This window comes from Chrysemys picta, chromosome 6, assembly GCF_011386835.1.
Source record: "Chrysemys picta bellii isolate R12L10 chromosome 6, ASM1138683v2, whole genome shotgun sequence".
NCBI lineage: Eukaryota > Metazoa > Chordata > Testudines > Emydidae > Chrysemys > Chrysemys picta.
The window spans coordinates 1,802,345-1,815,660 of NC_088796.1; the positions used below are offsets into that span (position 1 = coordinate 1,802,345).

At 56.8% G+C, this 13,316-nt stretch overlaps 1 protein-coding gene across 3 annotated transcripts in view; it reads right to left on the minus strand.

The window, feature by feature from the left end:
* Window positions 1-13,316, minus strand: part of LOC101946009 (receptor-type tyrosine-protein phosphatase kappa-like) — a 134,553-nt gene that overhangs the window by 39,015 nt on the left and 82,222 nt on the right. For 2 of the 3 annotated variants that reach the window (XM_065598600.1, XM_065598602.1), the window contains 7 exons: window positions 12,707-12,899; window positions 11,114-11,225; window positions 9,208-9,463; window positions 6,564-6,603; window positions 5,603-5,711; window positions 4,225-4,292; window positions 3,715-3,863 (listed from right to left, as the gene is read on the minus strand). In XM_065598600.1, the coding sequence (XP_065454672.1) occupies window positions 3,715-3,863; window positions 4,225-4,292; window positions 5,603-5,711; window positions 6,564-6,603; window positions 9,208-9,463; window positions 11,114-11,225; window positions 12,707-12,899 (927 nt within the window). The remainder of the gene's footprint in view (window positions 1-3,714; window positions 3,864-4,224; window positions 4,293-5,602; window positions 5,712-6,563; window positions 6,604-9,207; window positions 9,464-11,113; window positions 11,226-12,706; window positions 12,900-13,316) is intronic. The other variant, XM_065598601.1, reaches the window with a different exon arrangement.

The following is a 13,316-nucleotide window of genomic DNA, read 5'->3' on the forward strand; positions in this document are numbered from 1 at the left end:
GCATTGGCCTGAATCGTGCGGATCAGGGGTAACGCCACCCTCGATGGGGCATCCGCTCCGAGGATATTCACGATCTGGTCGTGCACCTCCACTATCTCCTCCGCCTGCAGGTCCATGTTACGGGCCATCCTGCGCAGAAGATCCTGGTGAGCCCGAAGATCTATTGGGGGTGGGCCTGTGCATGATGTGCCCGCCACTGCCTCATCCGGAGAAGAAGAGGAAGATGCCTCCGGTGGAACAGGATCCAAGGGCTGGTCCTGTTCTCCCTGTTCCTGGGCTGGAACGTCACCTGCGCCTGGGTCCAGGGCGTCCGGTGGTGTGGACACAGAAGCCTCCATGCCCCCTGGCGGAGGCCGAGAAATGGTGGACTCCGGTGCCCTTCTGACGGAGTGACCGGAGCGAGAGGTCGAAGCAATTGGAGCCCCTTGCGCCTGATGGTACGCCCACGGGGTCCAAAACGACCAGTGAGATGGGCCATGAAAATGGTCCCCTGTGTCCTGCCAGTGTCCTAAGTCCTGTTCCTCGGCTTGCCCCTGAGGGGGGTATGCCGATCTCGAGAGGTCCTCCGAGGAGCGGGACACCGATCTCGATGGCCACGGCGGTGCCGAGAGCGTCGAGACGATTCCTGTGGGCTGCGGTGCCGCACGGTGCCGGTCCGGAGATGATCTATCTCTACGCGGTGCCGGCGATCGGTGCCGGGACCGCGACCGGTTCCGATGACCTCGTCGGTGCCGGGAGTCAGATCTGGACCTCGACGAGGACCTGGAGTATGCCCGGTGCCGGGAGCGGCCTCTCGACGTCGAGCGTCGACCGTAGCGGTGCCGAGAACTACGTCTCGACGTTGATCGGTGCCGACGATCATAGCGGTGCCGAGACGTAGAGCGGTGCCACGAAGAAGATCTTGGCCGCGAGTACGACCGGTGCCGAGGCGATATTCGGTGCCGGGACTGCGAGCGGCGTGGGGACCTGCTTCGGGACCTGGATCGGTGCCGAGGTTCCAGCCCTTGCGATGGAGGGCGCATCAAGGCAGGTTTCCCCCTCGACTGGACCGGGCGAGTCAACGGTGCCGTCGGTGCCGGTGGTTGGGGTGGTGCCGGCTCCGTGAGAGCTATTAAGTCTCTCGCCGCCGCGAAGGTCTCTGGAGTCGACGGGAGGCACTGTATCACCGCCGGCCTCGGTGGAGACGCTATCTGCACCGGACTCAACGGCCTCGGTGCCGGAGTCGACGGTGCTGGAGGCACCTGTTTCCGGTGCTCCACAGGCGGACGCGGCTCTACCCCCGGCACTGGAGGAGCCGGCGTCTTCGGCACCGAGGTCCCCGTCTTATGGGCTTTATTATGCCCCGGGGATAATGACCGGCGCCGAGGCACTTGCTGTACTTGCGGTGCCGACGAGGTTCGGTGCCGGGGAGGCTTGTCCGACGCCACTCGCGTGGTCGTCATAGCCGGTGCCGCCGGGGCACTGCGCACCGAGGCGCTAGGTGCCGGGGCCTGACTTGTAGACGGAGCGTCCGGACTAAGTGCCGCCTCCATCAGGAGTTGCCGGAGCCGAAAGTCCCGCTCCTTCTTGGTCCTTGGTCTGAAGGCCTTACAGATCTTGCACTTATCTGTTTGATGGGACTCTCCCAGGCACTTCAGACAGGAGTCGTGCGGGTCGCTCGTGGGCATAGGCTTAGCGCAGGAGGCGCACTGCTTGAAGCCGGGAGCGTTGGGCATGAGCCCGGCCCCGCGGTCGGGGGAGAAAGGGGGGGAGACGACCCCCCTAATCCCCTGAACTACAATAACAACTAAACAACTTTAAACTATTTAACTATTTAACTATAAACACTAGAACTACAACTATAACTATAACTGCGAATGACTAACTAAGCTAGGGAGAGTGGAGAACAGCTAAGCAGCGCTCCACAGTTCCAACGACCGTCAGGGGCGGTAAGAAGGAACTGAGGGGGCGCCGGGTCGGCTGGGGTATATATTCAGCGCCATGAAGGCGCCACTCTAGGGGGCTCCACAGCCGACCCGCCGGTGTTGCTAGGGTAAAAATCTTCCGACGATCGTGCACGCGGCGCGCACACACCTAATGGAATGGATATGAGCAAGCACTCGAAGAAGAATAGGGTTAATCGCTATAGCTGTGTAGCTCCAGCTAGTCTGGAACAGCGCCCCGTGAGGCCATTCTGGAATGGCACCCCATGTTGTTGGGATCTGTATATATATATTTATATAGACAGTAACGCCTCACTTAACGTCGTCCTGGTTAAAGTTGTTTTGTTGTTATGTTGCTGATCAATTAGGGAACATGCTCGTTTAAAGTTGCGCAATGCTCCCTTCTAACGTTGTTTGGCAGCCGCCTGCTTTGTCCATGGCTTGCAGGAAGAGCAGCCTGTTGCAGCTAGCTGGTGGGGGCTTGGAGCCAGGGTGGACTGGCAGCCCCCTATCAGCTCCCCGCTCCCCTAAGTTCCCTGTGCAGCAGCTGCCCAGCAGGCTAGCAATTGCCGGCAGTTCCTCCCCCCCCCCACTGTCATGTGCTGCTCCTGCCCTCAGCCTTGGAGCCGCTCCTGGGAGCCTCTTGCTTGCTGTGCGGGGGGCAGGGAGGGAGGAAGAGGGGAGCTAATGTCAGGGTGTCCCCTTCCCTCCTGCTCCTGCACCCCACTCACCCCATCTTCCATAGAGCGGGGGGGGGGGCACCAGGGCTCAGGATGGAGGGAGCTGGCAGCAGCTGCGGTCTCAGCAAAGCTGATCTAATTAACAAGGCAGCGTACTTAAAGGGAAATGCCCATATCTCTCTCTAACACATACCCTCCATTCCTGCTGCCTTGCAGAGTGAGAGAGTTAACCCTTGAGGGCTCAGCCAATTGCTAGTTCATCATTTAGCAGTAAGTGAAATATCCCACCCTCTGACTCCTCCACCACAACCAAGCTTCACAATCATCATCACTGTGTACCAGTATTACATTGTTTTTTTAAAACTTGTAGAGTGTGTGTGTGTGTGTGTGTGTGTGTGTGTGTGTGTGTGTGTATGTATATTATATATATAGTCCTTTTGTCTGGTAAAAAATATGTCCCTGGACCCTAACCCCCTCATTTACATTAATTCTTATGGGGAAATTGGCTTCACTTAACATCATTTCGCTTAAAGTCGCATTTTTCAGGAACAGAACGACACCGTTAAGTGAGGAGTTACTGTATATATCTCCATGTAATGTGTTATAGGCTATTAAGGCCCAGTGTAAATGAAGTATACTTACTGAAGTAGGTGCATTACGTGTTAACAACAAAATCAAAAAACTAACGTCCCAAAGTAAATTATAAATGAAGGCTTCACACATTGGCCATTTAAAGTCATTTATTAATCCAAAGCCCAGTTTAAATATGGTGTGGTATTTGCAAACTCCCCGCACCTTGTAATTAATAAAACCTCAACTAACCATCGGAACTTCTAACTACGAACTCTGGGGTAGAATGCTTGGGGTATAAATGTGAAGTAAGTAAGGTTTATTTTGTAAGCAATAAAAAGCACTTAAAGTATTATATATCGACACTGTGTCCGGATCTGCCTGCTCCCCCATCCCGTAAAAAGGCCCCTGGTGCGGGTCTAACCAAGTGGCCACTCTGGAATCAGAGTGTCCCAAAGGGGAGCATTTCCCCATGTAGACATGCCCTATAGCTCCACTGCAGCTTAGTGAGACTGAAACGTGCAGTGAGTTCTGGCACCGACCTGGTACTCCGCATTGCGCCCCACTGGGGGCCGTTCGGGATTTGCGTCGTCCTCGGCCCCCTCCTCCTCCAGTTCCGCTTTCTTAAACCGCTTCAGAGACTCCAGCAGTTCAGCCACCGGGATCTGCGTGCGCAGCCTGCTTGCACCTGCTGGGATCCGGGAACCAGGGGTTAGCCTGTCCCTGGGGCCTAGCTGCTGCCATTCGAACTGGGCTGGGGTCACCAACCCTTCTGGCCAGGGCCCCCGTCCCTGTAAGGGTGTCAGCACCCCCTTCTGGCCAGGGCCCCCCATCCCTGTGAGGGTGTCAGCACCCCCTTCTGGCCAGGGCCCCCTGTCCCTGTGAGGGTATCCCTCCCCCCACTGGCCAGGGCAGCCCCTGGTTCCAGGGAGGGCATCACCCTCCCCGCCGGCCAGGTCCCGTCCCAGGGAGGGCATTAGGAGCCCTCGGCCTGTGCACTGAGACGCCAGCACATCCAGACAAGGCCAGGGTTGGCCTTGCTCCGCCCACACCTCCTCGGTTCCTCTTCAGGGGAATTGCCCCGTTGCTCTTGTGGTCCTTTGAGTCGTTCCGCTTCTTCCTGCGGATTAGCAAGGTGAGACCCGGGATGAGCGGCGGAGAGCCTGAGAGGGGAAAGCATGTCCCCCGACGCCCCGGGAATGCCCCCCAGCTGGCCGCGGCTTCTCCTGGGGCCTGCAGGCTAAAGGCAGCCCATGTACCAGCCCCTGCTGTCACCACCGTCGATCAGCCTGGCCCGTCCATGGAGAGACGCCTCAGCCCCCGGCATGCAGCGCTCTGCCTTGCTCCGAAGAGCCTGGCCCCCAGTGCCCAAGCCTCACCCCCAGGCCCGCGCTATGCAGGATACGGGGCTAGGCCAGACGCCCCGGAGGTGCCTGGGCCTTTGGGTGACTGTGGCTCTGCTGCCCAGGCAGGGGCACGCTGTGCAGTGCCGGAGGCCGTTCCGGCGGGCAGGGCAGGCCGCCTGCGGAGCCGTGCCCAGGGAGGGGCTGTACTTTGTGAGTTACAGTCGCTCTGGTGCTGCTGAAAGCAGCCAGCTCGCAGCCCTGCAGCCGACCTGGCAGCCTTGTTCATGCCCAGCTCCGCAAGACACCCGTCCCCCACAGCCCCTGCCAATGTGCCCACCGGGGCCACCCTTAGGGGCGAACGGGGCAGTTGGATTGCATGGCTGTTCAGCCCTGGGGCACTGCACTGAGAGGGCCAGCAAGGGGCAGACCCGTGTTCTCCGGGACGGCGGGTTTGGGATGTCGCTGTCTGTGCATTAGGCAGTGCTTCATTTCTGCCAGGGCTTGGCAGGGCTGAGCCCCGGCACCTCCGGGCCTGGCAGGCCTGAGCCCGGCACCTCCGGACCTGGCAGGGCCGAGCCCCATCAGTTATGAATGTAAAATGTTGCTTGAGCCTGGCATCGGTTTCATTACAAATTAAACGCTGGTGCTAGGAAGTGGGCTGCTGCCACCCCCACTGGGTTTTCCGCGCCGTGGGGAGGTCACTGAAGGGCCGGGGACACCGGTGACTCGGTCACTTCCCCCTGGAGCTGGAGTTTATTCAATATCAGAGGCTCTGTCCCACTGCCCAGCCAGCAGTGCCGGGTGCTCAGTCCTCAGGCACATCAAGGCCTGTTACCAGGCTAATGACACGGGGCGCCACCAGCAGGCGTGTCTGGCTCAGCCATGGGCCAGGTGAAAAGAAACGTCCGGACACCGATGCCCCTTAGCAGCTTTCCGGTGAGCGAGAGAGTCGAGGGACTCAGAGACACGCTACCCCAGGCGCTGTCCGTCACACCCCGTGGGATTTGCCGCCTGGCACTACCAGCCCTACAGCCTGCGGAGCCGGTGCAGGATGTGACCCCGGGGCCCACTCAGTCACACTGACCTGGCGACCACGAACCACAGCAGCAGGGTCCCTGCGGCCAGCAGCACCAGCACCACCAGCACTGCCACGGCTACCGCCAGGCCCCCGGGCTGGGGCGTCTGGGCCTCTCCTGCAAGCAACAGAACCAGAACCAGTGGGCACGTGATAGACTCCTGCCTAGTCGCTGAGCCGGGCCCCTGGCAGACCCACGGCACGCACAGTGCACAGCTGCCATGGGACTTCAGCCAAGCGCCCAGGACAGACACTGGCACCTGCCGTTACCCTAGCTAGGGCAGGGACCCAGGTGTGACCCATACGGCCACTCCCAGCCCTTTGAGACTGGGTCTGGGCCCCGCTGCGCTAGGTGCTGCACGCACACATGCAGGGATGCAGCCCCTGCCCCGAAGCGCTTGCACTGGAATAGACAAGGATGACGAGGGGGAGAGGGAGAGAAGTGAAGTGATTTGCCCGAGGTCACACAGACGGTCCGTGGCAGAGCTGGGCCGAAACCCAGTTCAATCTGTGTGCCGGTGCAGCATGCAATGCATCACCTTGGCCCACACCGCCAGGCTGAAGCCAGTGCTGGGACGGGTGGTCTCTGTGGCACGACCGTCAGACCAAGCCTGAGCACAGCATGCTGGGACGGCTGGTCCCTGTGGGCAGCAGCTCCGTGTTCGAGTCGAGGGGGGCTGCAATCTGCCCCCTTGTGCCCAGCTGAGTGGCCCTGGGTTCCAGGTGATTTCCGCACTGCTGGGTGCCCAGGCTAAGTGCCACGGTGGGGCTGGCTCTACCCACCCCGGGGCCCTGACCTCGTCTGCCAGGTTCGGGGGTGAGCCGCCTGTCCCCAGCATGGCAGAGCCCGTTTGTCTGGGTCCAAGCTGGTTCTACTCTGCGGTAAACGAGAGTTCCTAGTAAAAGGAAGGGGGTGGAGGGGATTTCTCCCTGGCACTGGGTCAAAGCCAGGGCACAACGGGCTGCTTACCAACGGAGAAGTCATAGCGCACACAGCTGGATTTCTCCACCTATGGAAGAGACAGAGAGGGATGAGTCTGAAGTAGCCATTTCTATCAATGCCTTGTGATCCCTGAGCTAAGGGCTCCAGGCACGGATCGCTGTGTGCTTCACAAACATCACTTCTAGGGCTGTCAAGCCATTAATCGCACTAGTTAAACAATAACAGAATACCTTTTATTTAAATATTTTTGGATGTTTTCTACATTTTCAAAACATTTATTTCAAGTACAACACAGAATACAAAGTGTACAGTGCTCACTTCATATTTATTTTTATTACAAATATTTGCACATAAAAAAACAAAAGAAATAGTATTTTTCAATTTACCTCATACAAGTACCACAATGCAATCTCTTTGTTATGAAAGTGCAACTTACAAATCTTGTTTTTTTGTTACATAACTGCACTCAAAAACAAAACAATGTAAAACTTCAGAGCCTACAAGTCCACTCAGTCCTAATTCATGTTCAGCCAATCACTCAGACAAACAAGTTTGTTCACATTTGCAGTAGATAATGCTGCCCCCTTCTTGTTTACAATGTCACCTGAAAGAGAGAACAGGCGTTCGCGTTGCACTGTTGCAGCCGGCGTTGCAAGATATTTACGTGCCAGATGCGCTAAAGAGTCATGTGTCCCTTCATGCTTCAACCACCATTCCAGGGGACATGCGTCCATACTGATGACGGGTTCTGCTCGATAACTATCCAAAGCAGTGCGGACCAATGCATGTTCATTTTCATCATCAGAGTCAGATGCCACCAGCAGGAGGTTGATTTTCCTTTTTGGTGGTTCAGGTTCTGTAGTTTCTGCACCAGAGTGTTGCTCTTTTAAGACTTCTGAAAGCTCCACACCTCGTCCCTCTCAGATTTTGGAAGGCACTTCAGATTCTTAAACCTTGGGTCGAGTGCTGTAGCTATCTTTAGAAATCTCACATTGGTACCTTCTTTGTGTTTTCTCAAATCTGCAGGGAAATTGTTCTTAAAATGAACAACATGTGCTGGGTCATCATCCGAGACTGCTATAACATGAAATAGATGGCAGAATGCGGGTAAAAGAGCCGGAGACATACAATTCTCCCGCAAGGAGTTCAGTCACAAATTTAGTGAACGCATTTTTTTTTTAAACGAGCATCATCAGCAGGGAAGCAAGTCCTCTGGAATGGTGGCCGAAGCATGCAGGGCATCCAAATGTTTAGCATATCTGGCACGTAAATATCTTGCAATGCCGGCTACAGAAGTGCCATGCGAACGCCTGTTCTCACTTTCAGGTGATATTGTAAATCAGAAGCAGGCAGCATTATTTCCCGTAAATGTAAACAAACTTGTTTGTCTGAGCGACTGGCTGAACAAGAAGTAGGACTGAGTGGACTTATAGACTCTAGAGTTTTACATTATTTTGTTTTTGAGTGCAGGTTTTTTTTGTACATAGTGCTACATTGCGGGGAGGGATAGCTCAGTGGTTTGAGCATTGGCCTGCTAAACCCAGGGTTGTGAGTTCAATCCTTGAGGGGGCCACTTAGGGATCTGGGGCAAAATCAGTACTTGGTCCTGCTAGTGAAGGCAGGGGGCTGGACTCAATGACCTTTCAAGGTCCCTTCCAGCTCTAGGAGATGGGATATCTCCATTAAAATTTAAAAAATGCGTAAGTTTAACTTTCATGATAAAGAGATTGCACTACAGTACTTGTATGAGGTGAACTGAAAAATACTATTTCTTTTGTTTATCATTTTTACAGTGCAAATATTTCTAATAAAAAATCATAATATAAAGTGAGAACTGTACACTTTGTATTCTGTGTTGTAATTGAAATCAATATATTTGAAAATGTAGAAAAACATCCAAAACTATTTAATAACTTTCAATTAGTATTCTATTGTTTAACAGTGCGATTAAAACTGCGATTAATCGTGATTAATTTTTTGAGTTAATCACGTGAGTTAACTGCGATTAATTGACCACCTTAATCATCTCCCTATAAGATATTGTCCTGACTTTATGGATGGGGAAACCGAGGCAGAGCCGGGCTCAGTGACTTTGCACCTGGATATTACGGGGATTGGTGCCCTAAAATCCTAAAGCTTAGCTCAAATTAGAGAGAATAAATTCTATTACTTCAGCTTTGCCCAGGACACACAGCAAACCATCAGCATGGCCTGAAATAGAACCCAGGAGTCCTGGCTGCCAGGCTCTTGCTCTAACCATTAGACACACTCCCCGCACTGTCTCGGCCTGTGGATGGGCTCCCAAGGGCAAGTGTTGGAAGCCCCATCTCAGGAGTTAGCTTTGGGCTGGACAAATCCTAACAAAACGAACCAGTGGAGCATGGGGGGTGGGCGAAGCATGGACTAGATGTGGCCCAACAGGCCGTTCTCAGCCTCCACAGTGCGAAGGGGCGGGAGCAGTATCCCACCCACAGGGGCCATCCCGCCGCACTGCTTGGAGACGGGCATGGGGTGGGCAGCCAGGTCCTCCCCGTCTCTGATACCCCAGCCTCGGCTGCCACCTGCCAGCCTGCCCGCTGCAGTATGGGCAGCCCTGAGCGAAGCCACTCCTGGCCTGGGAGGAGCCGAAGCCCAGGGGAGCGGTCAGCGTGCCAGGGGAATGGAGAGCTACCTGGTTCCAGCGGCTGACGACGCGGACGAAGGCCGTGTAGTTCCTGTGGGGGCGGAGGGGAGCATTGTAGTACCCGTCGTGACGGGTCCCGTCGCCCAGCACAAAGTCAGTCGGGCCTGTGAGGTTGTGCGCGGGGACCACGGCAGCCAGGTACACGTCGTGCTCCAGGCTGGAGTTGAACGGCTGCAGACCCGGTGAGCGGCAGGCGTCCGCTTCGCTGCCGTTCTGCAGCATAGATACAATGATCTGATACTCCCTGCAAGGGAGGAGTTAGCCAGACGGGGGGGTGATGGGGAACTGAACGGGGCAGGGGAGGGGTGTGACGAAGTGGGACTGTTCTTAATGTTTCCTCTGAATACTGTGTGGGTGCCTCAGTTTCCCCTATGCATTTCTTAAGTCTCTAGGTGGTGGGGAAAGGCCAGTGCGCATAAATCACTGACACTCTGTCTCCCAGGCAACAAATGGCCAGGGCCCCTTCCCCCCCTGCAAGGAAATGGCTAAAGGTGAACAAAGAGATCAGGTGACCTCCTGGCCAGGGAAAGAGACAAAGCCCAGAGGAGGAGGGGCTGGAGGGGGTTTCAGTTTGGAGCTGGCTGGGGACGAGGAGTGAGGGCAGACTGGGTTGTCTGGCTCTCTGAACCCCATAATGGACCCGGCCGAGGGGTCCCGTTCGCCGCTGTACCTACAAGCTCTGTTTTAGACCATGTTCCTGTCATCTAATAATGTTTTAGACCATTCCTGTCCTCTGTGTTACTGGCTGGCTGAGAGTCACGTCTGACTGGGAAGTGGGGTGCGTGCAGGTCTTCTGGCTTCCCCAGGACCCTGCCTGGGCAGACTCACTGTGGGAAGCGCACGGAGGGGCATATGCTGAATGCTCCCAGGAGAGACCCAGGAGGTGAAGCCATGTGAGCTTCTTGCCCTGAAGACAGTCTGCTCCGAGGGAGAGGAGGCTCCCCAAAGTCCTGACTGGCTTTGTGGGGAGCAGTTCCAGAGCATCGCCCGGGAACTCCGTGACAAGGGGTTAACCAGACGGGGGCTGACGGGGAACAGGGGAACTGAACGGGACAGAGGAGGGGTTAGCCAGACGGGGGCCGAGGGAACTGAACGGGGCAGGGGAGGGGTTAGCCGGATGGGGGCCGAGGGGGAACAGGGGAACTGAACGGGGCAGGGGAGGGGTTAGCCGGATGGGGGCTGAGGGGGAACAGGGGAATTGAACGGGGCAGGGGAGGGGTTAGCCGGATGGGGGCTGAGGGGTGATCGGGGAACTGAATGGGGCAGGGGAGAGGTTAGCTGGATGGGGGCTGAGGGATGACAGGGGAACTGAACGGGACAGGGGAGGGGTTAGCCGGATAGGGGCTGAGGGGTGATGGGGGAACTGAATGGGGCAGGAGAGGGGTTAGCCGGATGGGGGCTGAGGAGTGATGGGGGAAACGCAGGGTGACTGTCAGGGAAAATTCCTGCCACAGGCTGGGCCAGGCTGGGGAACCCTCCGGGAATGGGGGAGCCCATCGCTGGGTGTTTATCACCAGACTGGACAAAGCTGTGGAGAACAAACCTTCCCCAGCCCATCCCCCTACTGCTAGTCACCCCACCCGCCGGGGCTGCTCAGAGGTTTCGGTGAAAGCTCCATGGGGAAGGGGCCCGGGCGTCCCGTTCCCTCTGGGAAGTGCCTCGCACCCCTTTGGGCGCTATACGATACTCACATACTAATAATGACCGGCAGCACCTCCTGACACCTTTCAGCCACGTGACCGCAGCCAGGGGGGCTGGCGCCCAGGCCGGGGCGAGGTGAGCTAAGCACACCCCCGGGCATGGTGTCGTGCTGTGCGCGGCTGAGGCCTATGGCTGATTCCAGGGGGTGTTTTCCTGCGGGTAGCAGCAATAGTCCCTGCTGAGCTGCACGTACCTGATGGGTCCATGGAGCTCAGAGAAGGGCTGCAGGGGGAGCAGAGCCGTCCCGCTCGACAGGGAGATGCTGTAGACGCTCAGGGCGGTGATGTTGGCGGGGATGGCCGGCTCTGCAGGGATTAACCAAAGGGCAAAGCGTCAGCGGGCAGCATCGCACGCTGTCTGGGAGACAGGAAGGGCCCCTCTGACAGCCAGAGGCACAGAACTGCCCTGTCTGTACCGGCCCCTTTTGGGGGTGCTGCCAAGAGAGTGGTGCTGGAGACGCGCTGCCAGGCAGTCTGGGCATAAACCCCCCTGCTCCTGCCGTGCTGTGCCTGCCCTGGGGTGAAGGGAGTGCACAGCATGGAGGTGAGCGCCACGCCGCACCCGGCTCAGCTGGGCGCGCTGGGCCTGTGCTCTCCTGGGACACAGCACCGGGGGAAAGGAGAGGGGCCGGGAGCCAGGCCAGAGAGATCTGGGAGTGGCTTTTGGTCTGTGCCCTGGTCCTTGGCCCCCTCAGACTCATCCTGGAGCAGGGAGGTTGTAACGATGCTGCCTCTGGTGGGACACAACTGAGAGGATCAATTCAGGACAAACCGCTCAGAGCAGGATAGTCACAGGCCCAGGCTGGTGGTTTTCCACCTCTAAAGCACCAAACCAGCCAGTGAGGACTTCGGTCTCACCCCACTGGCTAACCGGAAGTCACCCAAGCAATTCCCTAAGACACTCCAGAAGTAAGAAGCAGGAGTGAAGACAAGATGAAGGAGATACAGCTGCCTTTTCTAGTCCTTTTGCCATGTGGCTTGTGCTTCCTCTGTTCCAAAGACAAGCTGCCCAGCACCTGGCCTGGAAAAACCTCACAGTTCTGTCCATAGGCCTGTCCCTGCCCTGCTGAGTCACAAGGCGTATCTGCCTCCTCTCAATGGGTCAGTTGTGTAGCTGATAATGGTCCCCAATGGGCCATCAAGCAGGCTAGCAGTGCTGATGCCAAATTGTCTGGGGTGTCACTGTGACAGGTTCTCTGCCCCGCCCCTCTTCCAGAGCCCGCTGGCTGTCCCAGTAAAGTGCAGAGAGATTTCCAGCTATGCAGCACCCGTGGCTTTATTTACACACACAGGATTCTCCCCCCACCAGTGTTGAGCTATAGACCAGGCTGGCAGGGTTAGTTCCCTCTTTCCAAGCAATCAGCCCACAGCTCAGAGACTGACCTTTCCCTGGCTGGGCTTTTCTCCTGGCTCCAGCCCTTGTAACTGCTGGCTTGTCAGGCCCGCAAGTGGAGCCAAGCCCCAGGCCAGGCATCAGGTCTGTCTCACCAGCCCCGATCTATTGATTGGAGCTGGCTGGGCAGGGGTAATTAGGTGCTTTTGCTACAGTCACCCAGAAGCAGAGCACAAGTTTGAAATACAGACAGTACAGAGCCAATACTTACAACTTTAAATACAAAATGATACATGCATCCAGACAGCATCATCATAACCAGCAAATCATAACCTCCTCATAGACACCTTACTTGACCTCCTTTGTACAAGATTCGGTGCCACTATATGACCTTGGTTGCACCAGTGATCTATACGGTCACAGTTCATGTCAATAACGTCACAGAGGCCCTTACCAGAGATGTTGGTTTCAAAGTCCCAGCGCGACGCCTGCCCAAGGCCGGCAGCTGTGAGGCCCTGGATTGTCACCGAGTAGTTGGTCCCGTGTCTCCAGGGCTGCAGCAGGTACTTGGTGACCGACTGATTCACCCGCAGCTCCTCGACCTCGAGGAAATCGCTGTCGTACTCTCTCCTGGCTGTGATGTTCAGCTAGAGAAAGGAACGCGGCTCTGGAGAGGAGTGGTTCTGACCCCCAGCCCCGCCTGATACACAGGCCACAAGCCCCACGCTGCTGGGGATTGTTTGAGCACCCCTGTGCCAGCAGGGACTTCACCCCCCTCCTCCCCCAGCACCGCAGAGCTGCCCAGCCCAGCAGCACCAGGGAGTTTCTCCTTCCTCTGCGGCAGCCGGCACGGCCATCTGGGCAGCAGGACGGGCACCGCTCAGGTAGGGTGAATGCCCAGGGCCACTCCCCGTCACAAGGATCCCCCATTTGTCAGTGTCCCTGGGGAGGTGCTGGGCTGGACCAGAGTTAATGTTACCCAGGAGCCGCTGGCCCAGAACCCTCCCGCACCGGCTCTGGCTCGGGGCTGTTATCGTTTTCGCTGTGTTTAGCTCGGCCCCTCC